Here is a 25,786-nt window from a genome sequence, read left to right as displayed (position 1 = left end):
GTGACGAGGAAACTCAATTGGGGAACCAGGGCTGTGAGTTTTGCAAAGTTTCAGAAACTTTACTTTTGAGAGTTTAAGCGACCCTCTTTTCAGGTCATCATAACACCTGGCGGGGACTGGATGGTTCTGTGCGAGTGGCAAGTAAGCATGTGTAGGCCCATTCGTGCGAACAGGCATGTGTGCCCGCTGCTTGCACAAATGGAGCTGTGTGAGCACACTCGCCCGCCCACCACACACGTAAATGGAGCTTCACACGAGGTTGTGCTTGCCTACTGCTTCTGCAGCCCAGTTCTGAACAGGCCATAGCCCAGTTGTGGGCCGCAGCCCAGGGTTTGGGGCACTATGTTCTAAAGGGTAGGTAAAATTGGAACAGGGAGCTTACCTGCAAGGTTGTCGTAGCTCTCCACCGTCACGTCTGAAAAGCCTTTTTTTCTCAATTTGTCTCGGATAAATTTCACCTGGAAAAATCAAAGCTACCAGCATGTCAATTGTAACTTTGGAATATAAACCTGACACCAGTTTTCATCATGACGGTTGAAATAGAAGTCTCCCAATACAATTGAAATAAGAGCACCAAGAAAATTTGCTTGGGCCTTTTTCCTCATGGATATCAACAAGGTTAAGAAATCCTTGAACAGAAACTTATAACTATTCAACAAGCATTCCAGAGAATAAAAATATTTTATTCCATGAAAACAGGCTGGAAGGAGTGACTTAAGCTTAATGAATCAATTGGAATTGGGATGGATTTCCATCGGTTTGATATTTGTAATTGAAAGAAAAGTTTTAATATAAAACCATTTGGAAAATGTATTTTTATACATAACGCTTAAGCAAATCCTAAAGTTTGTAAAATATTATTGAAAGTGTATTTAAACATATCTATTTTAAGAGAAATTTAAAGAAAAAGATGTATTAGCCTAAAGAAAAATTAAAAAGCTTTAAAAAGGATGTATACAAGAGGAAAAATAATTATTCTATGAGAGTAACATGGAGGGAGTGATCAAACTTTAATGAATAAATTGGAGTTAGTTGGAATTTTATTGGTCTGAAAGTGAACTTTAAAGTATGTATGCTAAGAGAAAGTTTTTAAAAGATGTATTAGAATGTTTTAATTTAAAAAAAATGTTTTTAAAGAAAAGCTTTATTTTTTAAAATGGATGGAAAAAAATTCCCCTTTCAGAAACTGAAAGAATATCATGATTTTTGTTAATATAAATAGTGATAGTTTGTAAAATTATTAAGTGCAAATAGAAGTACATATTATTTCAACAGCAAGGAACATAAAGCAGTAATGGTTAAATTGATTGTCCTCTTCAAAGAGGAGAATGAAAAAAATAAAACTGACTTTGGTTTTGCTGATTAGATAGATTTGTTGTTATAGAAATGGCTAGTTATATACTAATGCCAGGATGGCGAACCTATGGCACGCTTGCCACAGGTGGCATGCGGAGCCATTTGTCAGGGCACGCGAGGCGTTGCTGTCCAGCTGAGTTCACCCTTTTTTAAAGCCATTTTCACCCTCCCCAGGCTCCAGAGGCTTTATAGGAGCCTGGGGAGGGCGAAAAGAGCCTCCCCGCTGAAACCTCCGGAGTGCAAAAAAACCAGCCCTATGGGCAAACAGGAAGTTCGGGAATGGACTTCCGGTTTGTTCGGAGGGTCGGTTTAAGCCCTCCGGAGGCTTCAGGGACCTTCTGGAGGCTTCCTTGAAGCCTCCGGAGGTCTAAAAAGAACCCTACGAGCAAACCGGACGTGACTGTTTTCACCCTCCCCAGGCTCCTATAAAGTCCCTGGAACCTGGGGAGGGCGAAAAAAGCATGGAAAATGGGGGGGGAGCGCCTCTCATGCGCCCACGCGCACTGGGGGGTCATGCATTGCATTATGGGGGCGGCACACCCACGCATGACACACAGACCCCACACGTGAGCCAAAAAAGGTTCACCATCACTGTACTAATGTATAAAAGTAAAAAGTTGAGGTTGTAATGTTGTTACCTTATACTGTGCTAAAAAGAGTCGGAAGTCGTTTCTAGGCCACCACCACCACCAGTAGGCCAAACTGGCTGTCATTAAACTTTTTAAAAGTTAGAATTTAGTCATAAGTTAGAATAGTTAGAAAAACACAGTTGGAAGGGACCTTGGAGGTCTTCTAGTCCAACTCCCTGCTCAGGCAGAAACCCTATATTAAAAGGAACTCAAGAAAAAAAAAATTCCTGAAGGACAAGATTATCTTTAGCTATTTAAAGATTCCATGTGACCTCTGGGCCAGATACAATATCTCCCCAAAATACCAGTTTCGGGGGAACATTAGCAGGAGAGAGAGTAGTTAGCAACAGAAAGGTTAGGCTCAATTGTGGTCACAAGTTTAAGACCACCTGTAATGGGCAATGTAAGAACAACACACACCCTGGACACCTCACCTGAATGCCATAAGAGACCACGCAGATGGACTTGAGGTTCTTCTGCCCCCATTCAACCGGCCATTTCTGATCCATTTCCTGTACTTTCTCAAATATCTGTTCAACCTCGGAGATGTTATACCAGCTCATGGATCTGTCCTTCTCAGCACTACTGGAAACGTGACAAAACATGAGGGGGTAGAATTCCGGGTGAGGAGGGACATTGCCTTTGGCGCGGATGGTATCTTCTCTGCCCACGTAAAAGTGCTTGGAGACAAACTCAATGATTCCTGCAGTAGACCGATAGTTCTCGTTGAAGATGATCCTGCTCTTAGTGGCCACTTCATGCTTCTCCTTCTTGTAATGCTGGAAGAGGCGATTCAACAGGGTGTAGTCAGCGGACTGCTCATCCTTGTGCAGCGAGTAGAGCCTGGGAGTCTTCTGCATATGGTCCCCTGCCAGAATGATCATGGTTGTCTGGCTAGCCAGAGAGAGAGGAACTAGAGCTTCGCACTCCAACATCTGTGCAGCTTCATCAATCAAGATGTGGGTGAAATAGCCACAGGGCACTGCAAGATCTTGTGAGGCCATGCACGTGGTGAGGACAATCCGGTGGCGATCGATCTGCTCTTTAGTAGGGAGGCAAAACTCATTTCCGCTCGGAGAGAGACAGCAGTAGCGTAGGGTGATGGGGTCAGTTGATTTGACCGAACGGTAAATGGATTTCACCCTTAATGGAATAGCCTCGGGGTGCGACGAGATGGCATATGTGTGGAAGTACTCACGGATGTAGATATCAGCCGCGCTGGAAAAGAAAGGCACATTTCCAATTATCTCCCCAAAATTCTTTGTTAAATAGACCCATGGATTCTTGGTTGTTTTTATTTCCCTCTAAGGAAGAAGGGGGATTTTTAACTCAAAATGAGTTAAAACGGAACCCCCATCCTTTCTTTTCCTGAATTGTATGTGCCATACCTGTGAAAATGGCTTCAATCCTGATTACCATCTTTTTTCACCCCCTTCCATCATTAAGTGATTCAGCCATAACCCAATATGTCACGTGACAACACTGCTTGATGATGGCAATCCTAGCAGTCCTTGTTGCCATCATTATGCAAGGATCACATATCATTAAGCGAGGACCTCACATGGTCACTTCCTCTGGTTTCCCACAAGTAAAGACATTGGGGAAGCCGACCCAAGTCGTGGTCACATGACTTCCCTTCTCAATTGACATGCAAACAATCCAGCCAGCAGGCAAGAACTTCAAGTGGGTGTTACAAAGTATGAGATCCCCCTGAGAGCAACTTCTGATTTCCTGCTGGCTTTCCCATTGTTTCTGCTTGTGGGAAGCCAGCAGGATTTCAAATGGTGAGCCCATGTCCACAGGGGCACTGTGACAGCCATAACATCCGAGGACCAGTTGTTAAGTTTCTCTCATTCAGAACTATCTTATTTTTGAAGAGTCACAGAACAAATGGATGTGACTTGAGGATCACTTATATTTCCTACCATACTGTGGTTTTAATTTTAATTACTTCCCAGGATTCTCTGTAATGGGGCAGCTAACAAACTCAATAAATAGATCTCCCCCTTATTATTGCTTGCCCAGAAAGACCATAGGGGAATGCCAACATTTTGAGGTTTAAAAATGGCAAAGACTACTTCTGCACAATATTACATTGATATTATATGGTGGCAATTTCTAGAACAGTTTCTTGTGTATAGGTAGCATCAAATAACAGAATTGGAAGGAACCTTGGAGGTCTTCTAGTCCAATACCCTGTTCAAGCAGGAAAACCTATACTACTTCAGAAAAACCACTTCTTAAAAACTTGCAATGTTGTAGCACCCATAACTTCTGGAGGAAGCAATTCCACTGATTGATTATTCTCGGTGTCAGGAAATTCTGAAGTTTTAGGTTGCTTCTCTCCTTGATTAGTTTCCATCTGTTGATTTTTATCCTGTCCTCAGGTGCTTTGGAAAATAGATTGACCCCCTTTTCTTTGTGGCAGCCCCTGAGATATTGGAACACTGCTATCATATCTCCCCTGGTCCTTCTTTTAATTAAATTAGACATACCCAATTCCAGCAACCATTCTTTATGTTTTAGCCTCCAGTCCCCTAATCATCTTTGTTACTCTTCTGTACCCTTTCTAGAATCTCAACATTTTTTAAAATGTTCAAATGATCATTTTTAAACAATCAAAACTTGCAGTATTTTTGAACCATATTCTGGTTCTTGATTTCTTGCATCTAATACTAAGGTGAATTTAGCCTCCTGCACTTATTGTATTTTTCAGAGTATAAGACACACCTTTTTCCCCTCAAAAAAGAGGCTGAAAATCTGGGTGGTCCTGTACACTGAATACAGCATTTTTGGCCTCCTGAAACCCCGTTTTTACAAAAATGGCCATGCATAGCCTTATGGAGGCTTCCAGAGTGCTCCTGGGGGTTGGGGAGGGCAAAAATGAGCGAAAAACAGGCTGTTTTTTGCTCATTTTTGCCCCAGCCCCCAGGAGCACTCTATAAAGGCTATCCATGCCCCTTTTTTGACAAAAAAGGGCCATTTTTGGGAGGTCTGCAAGTGCAAAAACTGTTTTTAAAAAATTGCCTCTTCAAAATCTTGGTGAATCTTATACTCCAGTGTGTCTTACCAGTCCGAAAAATACGGTATCTGGATCTGCTTCACATATTGTGCACACCCAGCTATCAATTTTAACAGTTGTCCCTAAAATAATCGTAACCCTGTGAAGACACCAAAATATGTATTTTTCTCCTTCAGCCAAAGGCTCATAAAACTTCAAACCAAGATTACCTATTGGTGTGGGTGCAGATAAGCACACGTGTCTTGGGCTTCTTGATGATCTCCAGGGTAGTCTTGGCCAATGTGAAGGTCTTCCCAGTCCCAAATGGTCCGTAGATCAAAAGAGGTGGTGTTCTACAGAAACCAGACACCTGACCAGTGATGAAGCTAAAAGCTTGCTTCTGCTTTGCATTCCCCCATGGCACCTGTGAAGTTCCACATGGGATGGAGCAGGCGGCCACATCTGGAAAGACCAGCTTCACATCCCATAAGTTATCCACAGCCTGGTGCCATTGGCAGAATTGAAGCTGGTCCATTTGGACCTGGACTTCCATCTTGGCAAACGTGTCTGGTTGGAGGCCCAGTTCCCTGCAGCAACGTTGGGGAAGGAGAAGACAGATGCTCTTTTCAGTGAGGGCTTCTTTCTCAATGGAGACCTCATAAACCCGGTTGTTAGCAGGTGGATCTTGGGAGAGGAGGGCCGTGTTGACTGAGCGCTGGAGCAGGTACCCTTCGTCGGAGTCCATGGTCAACGAGTAAGGGGTCACGACCTGGGCGTAAAGCTGTTGTGGGGGAGCAAATTTCAGCCCCGATGGGAAGACTTCCACACTGTTTACGAAGAAGACCATCGCACACAAGTTGAGCCTAGATCAGAAGAAGATGATCAGACAGGGGAAGAGGAGCAGAAGAAACTGGGGGAAAGAGAAGACAAAACAACAGGAACAATGGGCCTCTCTGCCTGTATCTCTTTCAGGGGTGGGTTCCTGCCAGTTCTAACCTCTTCTATAGAAGGGGTTCCACAAATCTACAGTGCCGTTTAGAACCGGTTCCAGCTCCCTCCCCCCTCACATCATCAAGATGAAGAGCGAGAGGAGGAATTCTGGAAGTTGAAGTCCACAAGTCTTAAAGCTGTCAAGTTTGAACACCCCTGGGGGGGTGGGTTTCTAAAGGTTTTAGGGGTGCGAGAGTCTTGTAACTTGACAGCTTTAAGACTTGCGTGCTTCAAATGCCAGAGTTTCTGAGCCAACATTTTGGTTGCTAAGCAAGAGTGTTGTTAAGTGAGTTTCACATTTTACAAGTTGGCCACGTCCACCCAGTCACATGGCTGGCAAGCCACTCCCACAAATCAGGCCACACCTACAGAAGAGGTTCTACAAAAATTTGAAACCCACCACTGATCTCTTTGAAATGTCCTCACCAGGGGTGGGTTTCTCACCCCGTTCCAACCGAATCCGGGGCCGGCGGCGTCCTCGTGCACGCGCGCAGTGCACGCATGCGTACTAGCGTCTGTGCGATGCTCCAGCTGCTCCTGGAGGATCACGCAGGCGCTGTATGCATCCTGCGCATGCGTGGAAGCGCAGAACTCGTCAAAACCAGGTAAGGAGCGCGGGCGGGCGGGTGGGCCCTTCGCCGTTCCCAGAAGTTACTTACTTCCGGGCTCGCCGATCAACCGGTTCGCGGGGACCGCCGCGAACTGGTTGAAACCCACCCCTGGTCCTCACCTTCCAAGCTGAATTATTTTGGACTGCACCTGTAAAATGAGTGGGAATTCTAAGTCTTAGATGCTTCGCTCTCTTCGGCCTGGTGCCATCCCTTCTGGAAATGTTTGAACATAGTTCCCATTATCCCCAGCCTACATGTCTGCAAGGTATTTTCGGGAGGCTGGGGAAGGGGAAGTCAATGTAAACAATCAAGAGATAGAAGGAGGTTGTGTTGTCAGCTCTCTCCAGCAATTCAAGAGAGCCAGTTTGTTCTAGTGGTGAAGGCACTGGACTAGAAACTAAGAGACAGTGAGTTCTAATCTCACCTTAAGTTCTAAGCCCGCCTTAGGCATGAAAGCTGGCTGATGACTTTGGGCTAATCATCAGGAGATGGTGAGTTCTAATCCCACCTTACACACGAAAGCTGGCTGGGTGACTTTGGACCAATCACCAGGAGATCCTGAGTTCTAATTCCACCTTAAGTATGAAAACCAGCTGATCATTTGGGCCAATCACCAGGAGATGGTGGGTTCCCCACCTCGCAATACTGGGACCCGTACTCTTCACATCTTTAAGGAACTTTAAGCATTCACTTCTATTAGAGCTGTGGTGGCACAGTGGTTAGAATGCAGTAATGCAGGCTAACTCTGCCCACTGCCAGCAGTTTGATTCTCACCGGCTCAAGGTTGACTCAGCCTTACATCCTTCCTAGGTTGCTAAAATGAAGACCCAGATTGTTGGGGGCAACTGGCTGACTCTGTAAACGGCTTAGAGAAGCTGCAAAGCACTGTGAGATGGTATATAAGTCTAAGTGCTATGGCTATTTTACAAATATCTCCCTTTATTGCTATTGATGTTGTAGGAACTTGGTTCTTCCTCCCTGGGATAAAAACAGGGGATTTCTTTCGGTTGGGTGAAGACTATGAAGTCTTGCTTGGGTTGAGGTCCACTTACTTGGAGATCAAGAGCTGCTGAGCTTCTTCTTCTCGGAAGAGGAAGTTGTGCATTTCTTCGCAGTAGTTGACACGGGTGATGGGCTTGCCCCTCGCCCCTCGCTGGAAGTCCATCGAGAGGGAGGCGGCCTTGTACTTAGCCAGCAGTTCCACGTCCTTGTTCACGCGAGCCACGCTGGGCACCACTATGCGGTTCCCACTGTGCCAGCGCCCACTGGGCACAAAGCAGCTGGAGGACTCGGTGGCCGGATCCACCCGCCATGATGCTTCCTTCTGACCCACCCGGGCGTGAAGCTTTTGAACCAAGACAGGCCGGCTGCCAAAATCAAAGACCAGCCACTGCTCGTAGACCCCGAAGGTGTGACTCTGCAAGCGGACTTTCACCTCAATGGCTGGTGGAGATGCCCGCACGGTTTTGAAGCTGTCTCCAGAAGCGTAAGTGAGAAGCTCAGCCCTTCCTGGCACAGATAAGGAGAAGTTGGCTCCTGGGATTTTCTTTAATAGGGCTACGTGGATCAGCGGCATCTGAAATGGGAAAGGGGGAAATGCAGGTAAATGAGAACAAGGGGAAATGGATCCTCGGTGTCAGAGGTCAACTTGAAAATGGAAATGGAAGAACGGTTAGATAAACTTCTTACTCAGCTCTGGGAAGGAATAGGAGGTGAGAAAGAAACTCAAGATAACCCCACCTTGTTTCCCCTTGGTATAAGAGGGGGTGAAGGGAAACTGCAGAGGTTTGAGGGAGGAGGAAAGAATGGCACACAGGTGGTTGGACTAGAAGACCTCCAAGGTTTCTTCCAAATCTCAAAAGGTAGGTGGGTTTTCCTGCTGTCTTTTCCTCCCTCCCCTCTCTCATTCCTTTCCATCTCTTTCCTCCCTCCCTCCCTCCCTCTTATTCCTTCTTTCCATCTTTCCTTCTCCCTTCATCCCTCTTTTCTTCTTTCCATCTTCCATTCGTCCTCTCTCCATCCCGCCCCCCCTATTCCTTCTATCCATCCCTTTCTTTCCATCCTCCATTTCTTCTGCTGTATCATTCCTTCTTTCCATCTCTTTCCTTTCTCCCTTCCACCCTCTCTCCCTCCCTCAATGCTAGTTTGTGACTAACCACTGTGCACACCCCAGCCAACCACTGTGCATTCAGCAAATCATGGATTTACAATGCAATACAATAGCAGAGTTGGAAAGGACCTTGGAGGTCTTCTAGTCCAACCCCCTGCCTAGGCAGGAAACCCCTATACCGTTTCAGACAAATGGCTGTCCAACATCTTCTTAAAGACTTCCAGTGTTGGGGCATTCACAACTTCTGGAGGCAACTTCTGTTCTACTGATTAATTGTTCTAACGGTCAGGAAATTTCTCCTCCGTTCTAAGTTGCTTCTCTCCTTGATTAGTTTCTACCCATTGCTTCTTGTTCTACCCTCAGGTGCCTTGGAAAATAGTTTGCTTCCCACTTCTTGGTGGCAACCCCTGAGATATTTGTCAGCACTCATCATGCAGCTATGCATGTGTCCAGCAAAGACATTAGCCAGGCTCCCTATTGCAGACAATGTAGCTGGGCAGAGTCCAGGAGCCCCATCACGGGAGAAACAGGTCCCTTCTCTACAGGTTTATGGGGCATTTCACCTTTCCAGCTCACCTGGGAATGGATGGTGAAGACCCACTCATACTGCAATTTCTTTTTCTCTGACTGGATCCGGAGTGGCTGCTTGCAAGTGACCCTCACGCCATCCACGGCCTCCGAAATCTGATGGGGAGAGCCACAAGGTGAGAAAACAAGGCAGGAGAATCAAGGAAGGGATCATCCCAAAGATGCTTTCTCAAGAGGCAACTGAATTTTCTGGTTTTTCTATGAAGATGTTTTGCTTCTCAGCCAAGAAGCATCTTCTGCTCTGACTGGCTGGTGGGGAATGGAAGGATTTATAATCCTTGCAGATGGCTGTTCATTTGCATCCTTTTAGCTAGCTGTTGAGGCCACTTGAAGGTTTATCTGTGTCCTCAGAGTCACCTGGATGGTGCCAATGGGTGTGGAGCCACCTTGGAACAGTTTTTTAAAAATGTTTTATTTATTTCATTTATTTATAATACTTTTCATCTCCATCAAACAGTGTGTGAACTGGGTACTATTATTTGAGCATTTTATTTTTTGTTATTATATTCATTACAATAAGGGGTGGACTTCAGTTCCCAGAATTCCCAGCAATTGGGAGTTGAAGTCCACCTATCTTAAAGTTTCCAAGTCACAAAAACTTTAGTCTAGGCCTAGGGAATTCTTAAGCAAGCAGTTGTCTAGAGAAAAGATCTTTGCCCTAAGATATTGACTGAACCCCCAGAGATAAGAGCAGCATACCTGAATGTTCAACTCCACGAGCAAGGTAAGCCTGCAACTTTTAGCCCATGTGTTTGAGCTGCACAAAAGCAAAATATCTAGAGGATTCCCTCTCTTACCACAAATACAAGTTTCCCTGCCACAAACCACACGCATATCAGCTTAGAATCCCCAAATTACAATTAAGACTTCGTTGTGGCTCGATTGGTACTCGGCAATAAGTCGATCCTGGTAAGCTAAGAGGCCGTCCTGCTTGGCCGTCTTCTTCTTTCTCTGGGCAATTTTCGCCCGCTGGATCCACTCTTCCAATTCCTGGACCGAATGCGCCCTGGCACAATCCTCCCCATATTCACAAATGTCTGGTCTGAAGCATAGAGGGGGGGAAAAAAGAGAGACAAAAATCGATCAGTGATAAAGGCTTGGAGGTACATTTAAGGAGACCAATAAATCTGTACCTCATGAAAGAGAATATTTGCAGATCAGGGTTGAAATGAGGGGTCCTTGGTGCTCTCTGAGCTTGCTTGTTTTCTTGTAGACATTTCATTACCCAACTAGGTAACGCCATCAGTACTCATAAGGAGTGCTTGCTGTCAATTTATCATCAGTGCTAGAAGTGGGTGGGGGAGGAGGAGGACTGTGGGGTCCTTGTACTCTCTGAGCTTGCTTGTTTTCTTGTAGACATTTCATTACCCAACTAGGTAACGTCATCAGTGCTTGCCCAGGTTCACCTGGTGCACCAGTTGCGTCCCTACCTGAACCGGGAGGCCCTCACAACAGTCACTCGTGCCCTTGTGACCTCTACACTGGCCTACTGCAACGTGCTCTACATGGAGCAGCCCTTGAAGAATATTCGGAGACTTCAACTTGTCCAGAATGCAGCCGCGCGAGCGATCGTGGGTGTACCTCGGTTCACCCACGTAACACCTATCCTCCGGGAGCTGCACTAGCTGCCTATTGGTCTTCGGATACGCTTCAAGGCGCTAGTCGTCACTTATAAAGCCCTTCATGGTATTGGACCTGGGTACTTGAGAGACCGCCTGCTGCCAATTACCTCCACTAGACCGATTAGATCCCACAGACTAGGCCTCCTCCGAATTCCATCCGCTGGCCAGTGTTGACTGGCGACTACCTGGAGGAGAGCCTTCTCTGTGGCTGCTCCGACCCTCTGGAATGAACTCCCCGTGGAGATTCGAACCCTCACCACCCTCCAGGCCTTCCGCAAAGCCCTCAAAACCTGGCTGTTCCGACAGGCCTGGGGCTAAAGAGCTGTTGCCCCCCTCTCGAATGGTATGACTGTTGTGAGTTTTTAAATTATATATTGTTATGTTTGTTTGTTTTTTAATTTTTGTCTGTATCCCCCTTCCCCGGTTCGAGTTGTGAGCCGTCCTGAGTCCCCCTTCGGGGGAAAAGGGCAGCATATAAATACAATAAACTGAACTGAACTGAACTTGTAAGGAGTGGGGTTTACTGTCAGTTTATATTCTGGTGCCTTGCCTGTCCGTGTGGGTGGGAGCAGTATTAGAGATTATTTGCTTGGGCTGTTTGCTGAGGGCTCTTGGGCAGGTTCTTGATTGGGGTGTTGTAACACGGCTGTTAGGTCAATCTGGCTTTCCCATTGATTTTTCTTGTCAAAAGGTGATCACATGACATGGCAACGGTCATAAAAATGAGCCAGTTGTCAAGCATCTGAATTTTGATCAAATGTCCACAGGTATGAAAGTCGTACGTGTGAAAAATGGTCCTAAGTCACTTTTTTTCAGTGCTGTTGTAACTTCAAACAGTCACTCAATGAATGGTTGTTAAGTTGAGGACTACCTGTAAAGTTAACAACAGGTGCAGACATCAGCTTCCCCTTTAGACAAAGCTAAAAAGGACCAGGAGCAAACTCCAAATGCCACCCATAATCCTGAACCCAACGCCTGGTTCTCCAAACCAAAAACTCTCTTGAACTGTCTCGCTTACCGGCTGCAAAGCGCAAAGTTCTTTGGATCGTACGGAGGGGCACGATAACTCCACTCGGTCAGCATGTCGGTGGTGATCAGCTGCGTGTGCTCCACGGACGAGCAGTGGTTCTCGAAGCTCTGCTGGGAATCACACGTCACCAGGCAAACCCGGCAGTAGAACTGATATTGCGGCGCGGCGTCCGGCGAGCTCGCCGTCTCCTCCGCCGCCGGGCGCAGCAGGTTGGCACGATCCAGACCGCATCTTTGCTCTGCCTTCCAGATGGCCAGCTCTACATCGCTGTGGGCGAAACTGCAGGACTGAGAGTTATTCCAGCAGGACCTGCCGGCTGAGACGGACGGACAGTACGAAAAGTGCCTCCTGCTTGTCGGACAGGGCCGAATTTCGGTATATTGCTCTTTTTTCTTACCGTCGGCGATCACATGAACCAAAAGGAAGCCCCAGTGACTCTTGCACTGAGCAGAGCCCTTGGGTGAAATCCGCTGGGGACGGCTATAAAAACAAGGTCCGCAGATTTCCTGGAAATAACCCCCAAACTCACTGAGGATTTCTTCTGGGTTGCTGAGATCATGGGGTTTAGTCTGGGCGCTGGGCGTGACGCCCGACTGGGCCTGTTTCAACAGCCACTTCAGTTTGTGCCTTTCCAAGTTGTATTTCCTCTCGAACGTCCACACAATCACCTCCTCTCGGCTCCAGGCAAAGGTGCAGGAGTTGCGGTGTCTGGTGCAGCCCAAACCAGGCACGTAATACCGGCAGATGTCGTAGAAAGCCGGCCTGGGGAAGGAGGGCCTCCTGTCCACTTTGCGCCACTGGATGCCGCTCGCCCCTTTGCACCTGGCCAGCAAGATCTCCGTCCTGCAGTGGTGGTCCACATCTTTCAGCCGGTAGGTGCTCTCATTCTCTCGGTGGCTGCACTTGGAGCAGGCCAGGTGGAGGGACACCTGGCTCTGCAGCCCAGAAACCATCCCGTTCAGGTGTGGCATTTTGTCAGCCGAGGACACAAATGGAGGTGCGGCTGCAGACACTCAGCGAGAGGGCGTTGGGGTCCTCCAGCCTGCAGAAATAAGAACAATTAGAGAGTCAGGGGATGTCTGTGGAGCTTGCCTATTTTTCTCTGTTGTGTATTGCAATATTGCAGATTGTCTACCCATGCCGAAACAACCAGGTTTTTTTTGCCTGTGCCATCACTCTGCTAAACACCTGATTCCCACAGCACTTCTTATATTTAAGGACGTTTACCCGTGTATTATGGCTGTGTTACAATTATCCTTCTCATCTTTCCTCTTATGTACTCCTATTGGTGCCTTATGATCATATCATAAGGAGCCGAGGTGGCGCAGTGGTTAAATGCAGCACTGCAGGATAGTTCAGCTGACTGCAGTTCTGCGGTTCGGCTGTTCAAATCTCATCGGGTCAAGGTTGACTCAGCCTTCCATCCTTCCGAGGTGGGTAAAATGAGGACCCGGATTGTTGTTGGGGGCAATATGCTGACTCTGTAAACTGCTTAGTTTACGGCCATTTTGGTAAAGGGGGGGGGCGGGGTTTCAGGTGACAAAAAATGCTGTATTCAGCATATAAGACGCACCCATATTTTCAGCCTCTTTTTTGAGGGAAAAGGGTGCGTCTTATACTCTGAAAAATACGATACAATGAAAAAATACAAGGACACCCAATAACAGGAAAGGGTCAACCCAACCTTGAAGCTGATAAGAGCAGTTTCAGGTGACAGTAGAACTGATTTTCAAAATATCAGTCTCTAAAAAGAACAGCACTCAAAGTTAACAATAAAACATTACTCTGAGGTTCCTTCATAGCCCCTCCGTGAAAAAAAAAATGAATCACAGGGTTGGAAGGGACCCTGGAGGTCCTCTAGCCCAACCCTTGCCTAGAAAAGGAATCCTCAGACCATCCCAGGCAAATGGCTGTCCAACTGTTGCTTTAAAAAGTCCAGTGATTGAGGCCCTAGGAAGCAGGTCTGTTCCATGGTTACTGACAACCCTTCAAGGTAGACCAAAATTAGGGAAAAGTCAGACAGGCCAATACATTTTTACTACACATGGATCCTCAAGTCTACGTCCACAACTGAGCCCCAAATTTCTGTTGCTGAGCAAGACAGTTCTGCCCCGTTTTAGGACTTTTCTTGCCACCGTTGTTAAGTGAATCCCTGCAGTTGTTTAGTTAGCAACAGGGTTGTTAACTGAATCTGGCTTCCCCATTGACTTTGCTTGTTGGAAGGTCGCAAAAGGGGATCATGTGACCCCCCCCCCCGGGGACACTGCAACCGTCGTAAGTACAAGTCAGTTGCCAAGCATCTGAATTTTGATCACGTGACCACGGGGATGCTGCAAGGGTTGTAAGTGTGAAAAACGGTCCTACTGTAAGTCACTTTTTTCAGCGTTGCTGTAACTTTGAACGGTCACTAAACAAAGAGTTGTAAGTCTACAACTGTTGTAAGTATTCCTAAGGAAAAAGCTAATCAAATTACAATTGTTTCGTGACTGCTCAAATGGCACTGAAAAAAGTGACTTACGGCCATTTTTCACACTTACGGCCGTTACAGTATCCCCATAGTCACGTGATCAAAATTCAGGCGCTTGGCAGCTGACTCATATTTATGACGGATGCAGTGTCCCGGGGTCGTGTGATCCCCTTTTGCAACCTTCCAACAAGCAAAGTCAATTCAGAAGCCTGATTCACTTCATACCAGAGTTACTAATTTAACAACGGCAGTGATTCACTTCACAACTGTGTCAAAAACGGTCGTAAAATGAGCAGAAATAACTGCTTTGCTTTCAATGGAAACTGTGGTCCTAATTCGAAGACTACCTGTACAGGTAAAAACACGCCCCAAGCCACATATTGCAGCTTTCAAGAGACACTGGCTAGGTTTACAAACACACAACGTCACCACTTGCCCAATCTCATTATGGCATAACCAATTAAATATTGGCTATATGCCAGCTAAACTAGGGACACCAGCTGGGGAACAATGGTTGATGCAATCACATATATCTGCAGAGCACAAAAAGCAGGAAAGCCTTCCAAGGTCTTATTCTTGGAAAGGGGAGGAAAAAAGAGTCAAATTCTCTCGAGATTTCCTGGAGAATCAAAACATCATGACTCAAGGATTCATCTCAAACCAGACTGGAATGCAGCCCAAACATAAACTAACATTTCAAAAGTTTTTGAAATCTGAGTAAAATGGGATTTTCTTTCTGGGCTGAGAATAACAGACAATTAGGGACCTTGGAGGTCTTTTAATCCAGCCCCCTGCTCAAGCAGGAGACCCTGCACCATTTCAGACAAGTGGATGTCTAGTCTGGGAACACTCATAAATTTCTGGAGGCAAACCTTCCACTAGTTAATTTTTCTCACAGTCAAAAAATCTCTCATTTCCAGGTTTGGTTCCATCAGTTGCTTCTTGTCCTGCCTTCAGGTACTTTGGAGAATAGGTTGCCCCCCTCTTCTTTGGATCAGCCCTTCAGATATTGGAACACTGCCATCATGCAGATAACTAGCGAGCTACCGATAGAGAGGGAGCGGTAGAGAGATGGATAGAGACAGAGTGTCAGCGTTCCAAGTATCATGCAGAATTAAATCAGAGTCCAAGGCAAAACGATCCTTAAAGTTCCAATTTAATAAGTCAGACATCTTGGCACAACTGTGGAATCCCAATTCTGGAAGTTACCTAGGATTCCAACCCAGTTGAAAGTTCATGATCTTGTCCCCACACCCACAAATCCTTCACATGGTCCAATCTTCTTCTTCCACGCTGGCATCTCCACCCAGCTGGTTCCGGTCAGGTGCAGAGGTGCGGAGACAAAAGATGACCATGGGCTTCTAGAAAAGAATGACAACAACACATTCCACAATTCTACTCCTTTCTATTCCGCACTCCCAACTACTACACTAATGAAACAGCATAATGAAATAAGAGAGAGTGTGGCAGGCCAAAGATCCTAAAAGGGATATAACTGCAGGCCTGACACAGAGATGAATAGATATTAGATGATAAGACAGATAGATATGGATGGATAGATGGATGGATGGATGGATGGATGGATGGATGGATGGATGGATGGATTGGCAGTCAGGCAGGCAGATAAACAGAAATAACAGAGTAAGGAAGGGACCTGGGAGATCTTCCAGTCATCTGCTCAAGCAGGAAACCCTACACCATTTCAGACAAATGGTTGTCTAATATCTTCTTTAAAACTTCAGGTGTTGGAGCATTCCCAACTTCTGGAGGCAAGTTGTTCCACTGGTTAATTGTTCTGTCAGAAAATCTCTCATTTCCAGGTTGGTTCTCTCCTCAATTAGCTTCCATCCCTTGATTCTTGTCCTGCTTTCAGGTTCTTTGGAGAATAGTTGATTGACCTCCTTCTTCTTCGGGGCAGCACTAAGGAGTCATTTCAGAGAACTGTAGTGTGGGCAATGTGACAAAATGTGGCTTTCGAGAAACAAAGTTTTTTCTGCTATGTTGGCTCAAGAATAAGGTGTAGTGAAGACATGGGATCAAAAACCAGGAAGTGGCTAATTTAATTTGAGTCCTCCTGCGAGGCATGAAAGCCGGCTGGGTGACTTTGGGGTAGTTGCTCTCTCTCTCTCTCTCTCTCTTACCAACACGTTACAGAATTGTGATCATGGAGAAAAGAGGAAGGCGTGTTAGACAAAGTAAAGATGAGATCATATTGCTAATAATAAACCATCCAGGTTGAATCTGTAGCTGTGCTATTTGGCTTGCCTTGGATCAAAGGAACAATAGCAATATAGCAATAGCAGTAGACTTATATACCGCTTCATAGGCCTTTCAGGCCTCTCTAAGCGGTTTACAGAGAGTCAGCATATTGCCCCCAACAATCTGGGTCCTCATTTTACCCACCTCGGAAGGATGGAAGGCTGAGTCAACCCTGAGCCGGTGAGATTTGAACCGCTGACCTGCTGATCTAGCAGTAGCCTGCAGTGCTGCATTTAACCACTGCGCCACCTTGGCTCTAACAGTATAACAATAGCAGTAGCAACTAGACTTATATACCGCTTCCTAGTGCTTTACAGCCTTATTTTCTTTTGACCCCCGAAATAAGCACTTGGCCTTATTTTCGAGGAGGTCTTATTATTTTTGAGGCGCAGGGGAAGGCGAGCATGGTCACCTCATGGCTGCTGCTGTGTTGCAATATTTTGGGGGGTGACTTATTTTGGGGGGAGGGTTTATTTTAGCACAAGCCCAATTGGGCTTATTATTCGCGGAGGCCTTATGTTCATGGAAAGAGGGTAATCCTAATAATACTCATTATTATTTAAGAAATAGTGTCATCCTAAGCAACTAGAAAACTACGTGGCCAGCTTGCTACTGATCCCAGCTTCTAAGTTAACCCCGTTTTGATCTTTGTCCCCTACGCTAAGCCATAGAACAGGACTTTGCACAATAGTTTAGACTAAAATGAAGAAGGTTGACAGTGTATAAACACCGCGGGGTGGACCTTGGAAAGATACTGAAGCGAGCTGTGCAAACACAGCCATCCAATTGCTGGAGATGTGCAAGAATTCCTGATTCAATAGAAGCCACTCCAAAATGCATTATCTCCCTCATACCGAAAATCCCCACAGCAGTAAGGTGAGAAGCAAATAGAAATCAACAATTATGCAACAGCCCAAAAGAGCAGCAGAAAGTTTTAGGAAACCAGAAGGGGATTTTGTGATGAAAACACTCGGGATTTCGTTCGTTTCCTGTGAAGTTGGATCCACTTAATGGATATACCGGTGGCCCTTGACTTACGACCAACAATTGAGCCCAAAACTTCTGTTACTCAGCTGACCTAATGAAATGACTGTGTTATTTTAATATGCTACTATTCTTTCCCTAGGAATTGTATATTATACCTTGGCATTATGCAGAATGACTAGAACTATTTAGGCAAAGTAGGAAAACAAAGTTATAAAAAAGATTGCAGTTATGGTTAGGGGTTAGATTAGGACTAGAGATTAGGGTTAGTGGTTAGGTTACAGAGTCAGAAATTCAAAATAAAGTACAGGAGTTATTTTTACTAAAACAAAAAAACCAAAAATGAAGGAAAAAGACAAGTATTGACCTCCCTATAACACTATGCAACAAGGCTGGCTTGACTGGCATTTTAGCAGGAGGATTTGATACTTTACCTTTTGGCACTGCGTGCAACACGGAGGAAATGTGCAAAATATTAAGCGTGTCATGCTTTGATGTCCCATTTTTGGCATTCTATAGATGTCCTAGGCATAAAATGCCTAATTTCACACAATGGCAGTAATATATGCATATGTGTGTGATAGATGATAGAGATGGATGGGTGAGTGGATGGATGGATGGAGGATGGAACAGATGGATGGATGTAAAGAGAGTGATAGAAAGAGAGACAGGCAGATAGAGGATGGGGGTATGTATGGGTGGATAGAGGATGGATGGATGGATGGATGGATAGATAGATAGATAGATAGATAGATAGATAGATAGATAGATAGATAGATAGATAGATAGATAGATAGATAGATGGATGATATGGATGCATGGATGGAGAGAGAGATGATATGGATGAACAGATGAATTGATGTATGGATGTAAAGAGGGATATATAGAGAGACAGACAGACAGATAGAGAGTGGGTGGGTGGGTGGATAGAGGATGGATAGATAGATGTTAACCATTCAGCCATGTTCAACTTGGCAACTTTATAGACAGGTGCTTTCCATGCTATCCTGCAGTTTCTTTCAGTTGTTCACTAGCTATTCGTCTTTGTATCATCTTTGTATCATCTTTGTATCATCTTTGTATCATCTTTGTATCAAGCCAGCGAGTGGGTGTTGGTGTGGGTGAGTGTGTACATATATATTTATATATCTATATACATGTACAGTGTGTGTGTGTGTGTATACATACACATATACACAGCATGTATGTATGTTTCTGTGTGAGTATACACACACACACACACATCTATAAACATACACATATACACATACATATTAGCATACTCATCATTTACACAAAAAATCCCTTTTTCTAGGCTGTTGTCTTATCCCAGGACTGCCTTCCGGGTTCATCAGAGCAAGCATTCCAGAGGATTTCCCTGACCAAGATGTTTTCATTGCCCCTCATAGTCTAGAAACTCATTGTGAAATGTCCGTGAAGCTAAAATAACAGTTCCTTACAGATATTAAATCTTTAGGGGGAGGAGGATCTTTTGATCCTCCGTACCAAGCCCCACCCAAACCAACTGGTGATTTCAGAAACAAGCAGGAAAAACAATATGCTTTAGGTAGAACAAAAGCAGAGTCAAGAACCGCAAGGAAATCAAGAGTTATTAGCTCCTTTTCCAACCACATTAAGTCCTCAACATCAGAGCACGATTGAGGCCAAAAATGTCTGAAAGTTAGTAGCACGGTTGTTAAGTGAATCAATCGGGCTTCCTGATCAACTTTGCTGCCGGAAGGTTTCAAAAGGAAATCACGTGACCTTCAGACCTAAAAGACCAGGTTAGGGACACAGAACATAGGACCCAGGGCCAAAAGGGACCGTGGCACGACATAACCACAAACGTCAAAAGCACGCCGACAACACCGCGGCGCTAAAACTGCAATGTCAAAAGCGCGCCGACAACAGCGCGCCGACAACAGCGTAATTTAACTTAAGGTAAGGTTTAGGGTTAGGTTTAGTGTTAGGTTTAGTTAGGTTTAGGGTTAGGTTTAGGGTTATTTTTAGGGTTATGTTACAGCGCGCTTCTGTCGGCGCGCTGTTGTCGCGCAGTTTTGTCACCGTGCTTTAGTTACACGCGCTTTAGTTGACCGCGGTTTTGTGGTGGAACCGAAAGGGACTTTGGAGGTCTTCTAATTAAACTCTCTGTTCAAGCAGGAGACCCTGTATATACCATCCCAGACAAATGGCTGTCCGGTCTCTTCTCAAAAGCCTCCACTCTCAGAGCATTTACAACTTCTGGAGGCAATTAACTGTTCCACTAAACAACCTGAACACTTAATTGTTCCACTAATTAATTGTTCTCAATGTCAGGAAATTTGTCCTTAGTTCTAGGTTGCTTCTCACCTTGATGAGTTTCCACCCATTGCTTCTTGTCCTGCCCTCAGGTACTTTGGAGAATAGTTTGACTCCCTCTTCTTTGTGGCAACCCCTGAGATATCGGAAGACTGCTATCCTGTCTCTCCTAATCCTTCTTTTCATTAAACTAGACCAGTGTTTTTCAACCTTGGCAACTTGAAGATGTCTGGACTTCAACTCCCAGAATTCCCCAGGCAGCATTCGCTGGCTGGGGAATTCTGGGAGTTGAAGTCCAGACATCTTCAAGTTGCCAAGGTTGAAAAACACTGAACTAGACAAACCCAGTTCCTGCAACTGTTCTTCATGTGTTTTATCCTCCAGTCCCCTAATCCTCTTTGTTGCTCTTCTCTGCACTCTTTCTAGATCCTCAACATTTTTTGTGTGTGTATCATGGTCACCAAAACTGGATTCAGTACAGATCTCTTGGGAGGAAATCTAACAATGTGGTCATTAAGAGTCCACAAAGACTTGATGATATATAATCAATCAATCCCAGTTTGACATCATTTGGTCAATTTCATTGGCCTTGCAGCATGTACTGGAAGAAATCCAAGGCAGCTTAGACACTAAACTGAATAATGTAGGGGAAATCAGTTCTTAGATGAGCCAATTTGATTATATAAGTTGATATATAGAAATATAAGGCCAAAGTCTGTTGGTAGAAAATCCCACGGATTTGCAATGGATTTTTTTTTCTTTTGTGGGTCTAGCATTCAGAAACTGCCCCCTCCTCTTGATTTAAGAGAAATGTTTCCTTCCTTGTTTTCTTGCCTTAGTCCTATCATAATTCTAGTCCCCTTCGGGTCTAAAATTAAGGAGAAATTTCCTGACAGTTAGAACAATTAACCAGTGAAGCGACTTGCCTCCAGCAGCTGTGAATGTTCCAACACTGGAAGTTTTTAAGAAGAGATTGGACAGCCATTTGTCTGAAGTGGTGTAGGGTTTCCTGCTTCAGCAGGGGGTTGGACTAGTAGACCTCCAAGGTCCCTTCCAACTCTTGTTATTCTATTCTATTCCTATTCTAGTTAAGGTGCCAAAGTAGAAAGATCTTTCATCTCAACCCACACCAGAAAGTTGTTGTGAGAAAATAGAACAGGGAAGGTGTGTTGGGTATGTTTGCCACCTTGAATTAATTGTAAAAATAATAAAAGCAGGATATAAAATAAACAAACCAGGCCCAAAAAGTAAACTGAGCTCACTTATAATCTGCTTACCACATTACGTAAAAGAGAAATTGAGAGTTTGGAAAGAGTGCAGAGAAGAGCAACTAGGATGGAGACTAAACCATATGAAGAAGGGCTGCAGGAATTGGGTTCGGCTAGTCTAGACAAAAGAAGGACTAGGGGAGACATGATAGCAGCATTCAGGTATCTGAAGGTCTGCCACAAAGAAAGGGGAGTCAATTTATTTTCCAAAGCAGCAGAGGGCAGGACAAGAATTAACGGATGGAAACTTATCAGTAATCAAGGAGGGAAACAACTTGGAATTAAGGAGAAACTTCCTAACCGTGAAAATAATTAACCAGTGGAACAGCTTGCCTCCAGATGTTGTAGGTTCTCCATCACTGGAGACTTTTAAGAAGAGATTGGACAAGCACTGAAGTGAAATGGTACAGGGTCTCCTGTGTGAGCAAGAGGTTGGACTAGAAGACCTCTAAGATCCCTTCCAACAGTATTCTATTAAGAAGATCATACATTGAGATCCTTTATGTATGCATATGTATGCAGTGCATCTATGAACACTAACTAGAAATAACAGAGTGGGGAGGGACCTTGGAGGTCTTCTAGTCCAACCCACTGCTCAGGCAGGAAACCCTATACCATTTCAGATAGTTATCCTATCTCTTCTTGGAAATTCCAATGATGGGACACCCAAAATGTCTAAAAGAAAGCTGCTCCTGTGATTAATTGTTCTATCAGGAAATTTCTCCTTAGTTCTAGGTTGCTTCTCTCCTCCAGTTTCTATTCATTGCTTCTATTCCTGTCTTCAGGGCTTTGGATAAGATCTTGACCCTCTCTTCTTTGCGGCAACCCCTGGAATACTGGAAGACTGCTATCATGCCACCCCTATTCAGAAGAGATGATGGAAATGCCTTAATTTCACAACATATTGACAGATTTAACCATAGTTTCAACCGGGAAATGGTGAACATCCTAGACTTAGCCAAGTCCAAAAAAATGTTAAGAGAATTCCTGGAAGCTTGGCATTCAGACAAATCAGCCACCAGCAAGCACATAAACATCTTCATGCCATTCAAAAGAGACCGTCAGAAAGCCAAAAAGGAAACAAGGAGGACCTTAATTTCACACTTCCTCACCAGCAATCAAGATTCAGATGAGCTGAGATCAAGACCAACAATAACATTAGGCCAACAAACAAGACAAACAAACAATAAACAACAGTCCAATTAAGGAACCAAGATCATTTCCACCAATGAGGACAAGGCACAGAGAGCAAATCTCACTCCCATCTAGCACTGATGATATTACCTAGCTGGGTAATGAAATGTCTGCAAGAAAACAACCAAGCTCAAAGCGCGCCAAGGGCCCTACAGTCTGTCTCTTTTTCCTCCTCCTCCTCCTCCTCCTCCTCCTCCTCCTCCTCCTCCTCCTCCTCCTCCTCCTCCTCCTCCTCCTCCTCCCCCTCCTCCTCTCTGCAAACTTCACTCCCTTCTTGCAGGAGACCCCAGAACATTTCAGACAAATGGCTGTCAAATCTCTTCTTAAAAAAGGAAGGAGGGAATGTAGGAGAGAAGGAAGGGGAGAGGAGGAAAGGAAGGGGGAAAGGAAGGAGAGAAGGAGAAAAGAAAGGAGGGAAGGAAGGAAGGAGGGAAGGAAGGAGGGAAGGAGAGAAAGAGGGAAGGGGAAGGAGGGAGGGAAGGAAGGGGAGTAGGAGAGAAGAAACGAGGGAAGGAAAGAGGGAGGGAGGGAAGAAGAAGTAGGACCGTTGTAAGATAAGATGGATCTATAGGATGTTAAAAAAGCAATCTTCAAGTATTATATTGTCAACAGTAGGGAAAAATTGTTATAAATACATATTATTAATAACAGTTATGAGATCATATAATTGTGAATGTATAAATGAAATTGATAAAATAAAAATAATAATAATAAAAAAAAATCTCCAATGAGGGAGCACCCACAACTTCTGGCGGAAACCGTTTTAACATTTTTTTTTTAATATCATGGTAACCAAAACTGAATGCCGTATCCCAAGTGTGGCCTTCCCAAGGCCTTATAAAGTGGTATTAACACTTGTCGTGATTGTGATTCTGTCCCTCTGTTGATGCAGCCTAGAACTGTGTTGGCTTTTTTGGCAGCTGCTGCACACGGCTGGCTCCTATTTAAATGGTTGTCCACTAGGACTCCAAGATCCCTTTCACAGTTACTACTATTGAGCCAGGCGCTTGTGTTAATACCGCTGGTATTAAAGTTGCTATGGGCACCAGCCATGGGAGGACATGTCTTCTGATTTTTCACTGCTCTGGCTGGGCTGGCCCACCCCACTAAATCATGGAAGGGGAAACTAGCTTATTGAAGGAACTACAATTGGCTGGGCTTGCCTTCTGCAAATCCCATTATGGTTTAGCCCAAGGCCTAAACCCCCCATCTTATCTCTCTGGGCTTGATTGTGTATCTTGGCAAGAGGAAATGCGTAATTCAAATGCTCCTCTTCCCACATAAAGGCCTTGAAGTCTTCAGAGGATGAGATTAAATTTCAGGAGGACAGGCTGCAAAAATAATAGCCCCATGCCAGGAATACAGAGAAGACTTGGAGAGAGAGAGAAAGCAGGAAGTTTGGTCTAAAGGTCAAGGCACCAGGCTGGAAAGCAGGAGACTCTGAGTTCAAGTCCTGCCTTAGCTGGGCGACTTTGGGCCAGTTGCTCTCTCTCTCAGTCCAACTCACCTCACAGGGTTGTTGTTGTGGAGGGGAAAATAGGAGAAATAAGGTGAATTAGATAGTTCCCTGCCTTGAGTTATTTGTAAAAATAATAAAGGCAAGATACAAACAAACAAACGAAAAAGTTGTCCCAAACTCCCCCGTTTGGGCAGGGGATAGACTAGAAGACCTCCAAGGTCCCTTCCAGCTTCAACTCAACCCAGCTAGAAACATTGTCCCCAAAAAGTCACTGCCAGCCCAAACTGCTCCCCCACTTCCACGAAGATGGCAATTCCACAGATAGGTACACACATCCCAGCGCGGCTGCTGTCCCGGTTTGTCCGGCTGGCAGGGAGAAATGGGACTTGTAGTCCGACCCGAGGAGGAAGCAGATGTGGTGGCGGCGGGGTGTTTTCCACCCGAGATTTCCAGCTGGAAGAGAAACGTGTCTTTCGGTGTCAGAAGCGCCCCGTGCGCCTCTTCACAGGGACACCCCCCAATGCGGGCGAAAAACCCCCAAGGGGGGAAGTTTCAGCCCGAAATTGCAAAACTCCGCGAGGGGGAAGGGGTTGGGCTCCTCGGTCTGCCGCCCTCGCCCCTCCAGCAAAGATGCTTTCAAGAGCCCTTTCCCTTCCCTTCCCTCCGTGCCCATCCAAAGCAAACGCGCCTTTTAAATGACCAGCCGGCCACCGGGAGATTCCCCCCTCCTCCCCGCCATCACTGCTAGTGTCTCCCTCCTCCGTGGCCGTTCCCAGCTGGGGCTGATGGGAACTGTAGTTCCCCCCAGGGCAGCAGGGCGGCGGCGATCGGCCGGATCTTAAGGAGATCGCTCCAGTCCACCCACCCCCCATCACCCCAGCATCCTGGATCGCTCGGTTCTTTTGGCTCCTCTGGCTCTAAGTGGGTCTGGGGTCCCTCCGACCCCGGCAAGACACCCCAAGGCGCATCCTCCGCAGCCAATGCCGACCCCGCACTCCGGCCTCGGTCGCCCAATCCGTCCACGTGGGAGAGGTGGGGGGGATCAGATCGGAGCCCTCGACCACCCTCCTCTTCCACGACCCCATCGCCCCTTCCTTTTTTTTTCCCCCGTGCCGGTTGGGCGCTTCTCCCCAACTTTCCCAGGGCGAAGCGAACGCGGCTCCTGCCCTCTTTCCCCTCTCCCGAGGTGGGAGACCCAGCGGCGGACGGCTGTGCTTACCCCGCGGGGCTCCGGGAAGCGATGTTCCAAGCGAGCGATGGGGAACGGAGCCTGTCCGGCCGACCGAGCGGCGAATGGTTGTAGCGCTGCCCGCCGGCGCGCTTTTGAGAGGCGGCCCGAGTTTCGTTTTCGGGGCCTGGGCGCGCGCGGCTTGCTCGGAAATTACATCAGGCGCGGCTCCAGCCCGGGGGGGGGGGGGGAGGAGGCGGACTGGGAGGGGCGGCCGGCCAGCTGTGCCCGCCCCCTGCTTCGCCCGGCCGGCCCCTCAGCGCCTCCGCCCGCCAGGAGCCCCCCCCCTGGGACCCCCGAAGATCTCCCCACTCCGGGGCTCGAAAGCGGTGCGCCGGGAAGGAAAGGATCAGGGGGGAGGAGAGGGAGGGACGGCAATCGGTTGCCCCCCCCCAACGCTTGGCCCAATTGGACCTGCCGCGCCCCCACCTCCAGCATCCCCCCTGCGCCCCCTCCCCAAAGATTCCCCCGAGGGGTCCGAAGTGGTGCGCAAAGAAGAAAAGGAGCAGGAGGTGTGGGGGGCATTCTGTTACCGCCTGCCCTTCTTCGCCCCACCACCAGCAGTCTCACTGCGACCCCCGGAAACCTCCCTCCTCCCCCGGGGGGGGGTCCAAAGTGGTGGGCGAGGAAGAAAAGCCAGGAGGAAGAGGGGAGGCCAGCCAGCTGTCTCCCCCCCCCCTTCATTTGGTCCA

General features: G+C 46.4%; 1 protein-coding gene across 1 annotated transcript in view; it reads right to left on the bottom strand.

The window, feature by feature from the left end:
* The window catches only part of HELZ2 (helicase with zinc finger 2), a 57,462-nt gene extending 32,258 nt beyond the window's left edge, over positions 1-25,204 (bottom strand). The window contains exons 1-8 of the mRNA XM_087720633.1: positions 25,086-25,204; positions 11,926-12,979; positions 10,144-10,327; positions 9,274-9,381; positions 7,640-8,163; positions 5,217-5,849; positions 2,420-3,203; positions 383-458 (exon numbers count right to left, since the gene is read on the bottom strand). Of these exons, the coding sequence (XP_087576759.1) occupies positions 383-458; positions 2,420-3,203; positions 5,217-5,849; positions 7,640-8,163; positions 9,274-9,381; positions 10,144-10,327; positions 11,926-12,908 (3,292 nt within the window). The 5' untranslated portion in view covers positions 12,909-12,979; positions 25,086-25,204. The remainder of the gene's footprint in view (positions 1-382; positions 459-2,419; positions 3,204-5,216; positions 5,850-7,639; positions 8,164-9,273; positions 9,382-10,143; positions 10,328-11,925; positions 12,980-25,085) is intronic.
* Between the last annotated feature and the right edge of the window lie 582 nt (positions 25,205-25,786).

This window comes from Thamnophis sirtalis, unplaced genomic scaffold (genome assembly GCF_051295495.1).
Source record: "Thamnophis sirtalis isolate CommonGarterSnake01/CBP01778 unplaced genomic scaffold, rThaSir2_p1.2 scaffold_7, whole genome shotgun sequence".
NCBI classification, from domain to species: Eukaryota; Metazoa; Chordata; class Lepidosauria; order Squamata; family Natricidae; genus Thamnophis; species Thamnophis sirtalis.
This window is presented reverse-complemented; position numbering and strand designations above follow the sequence as displayed.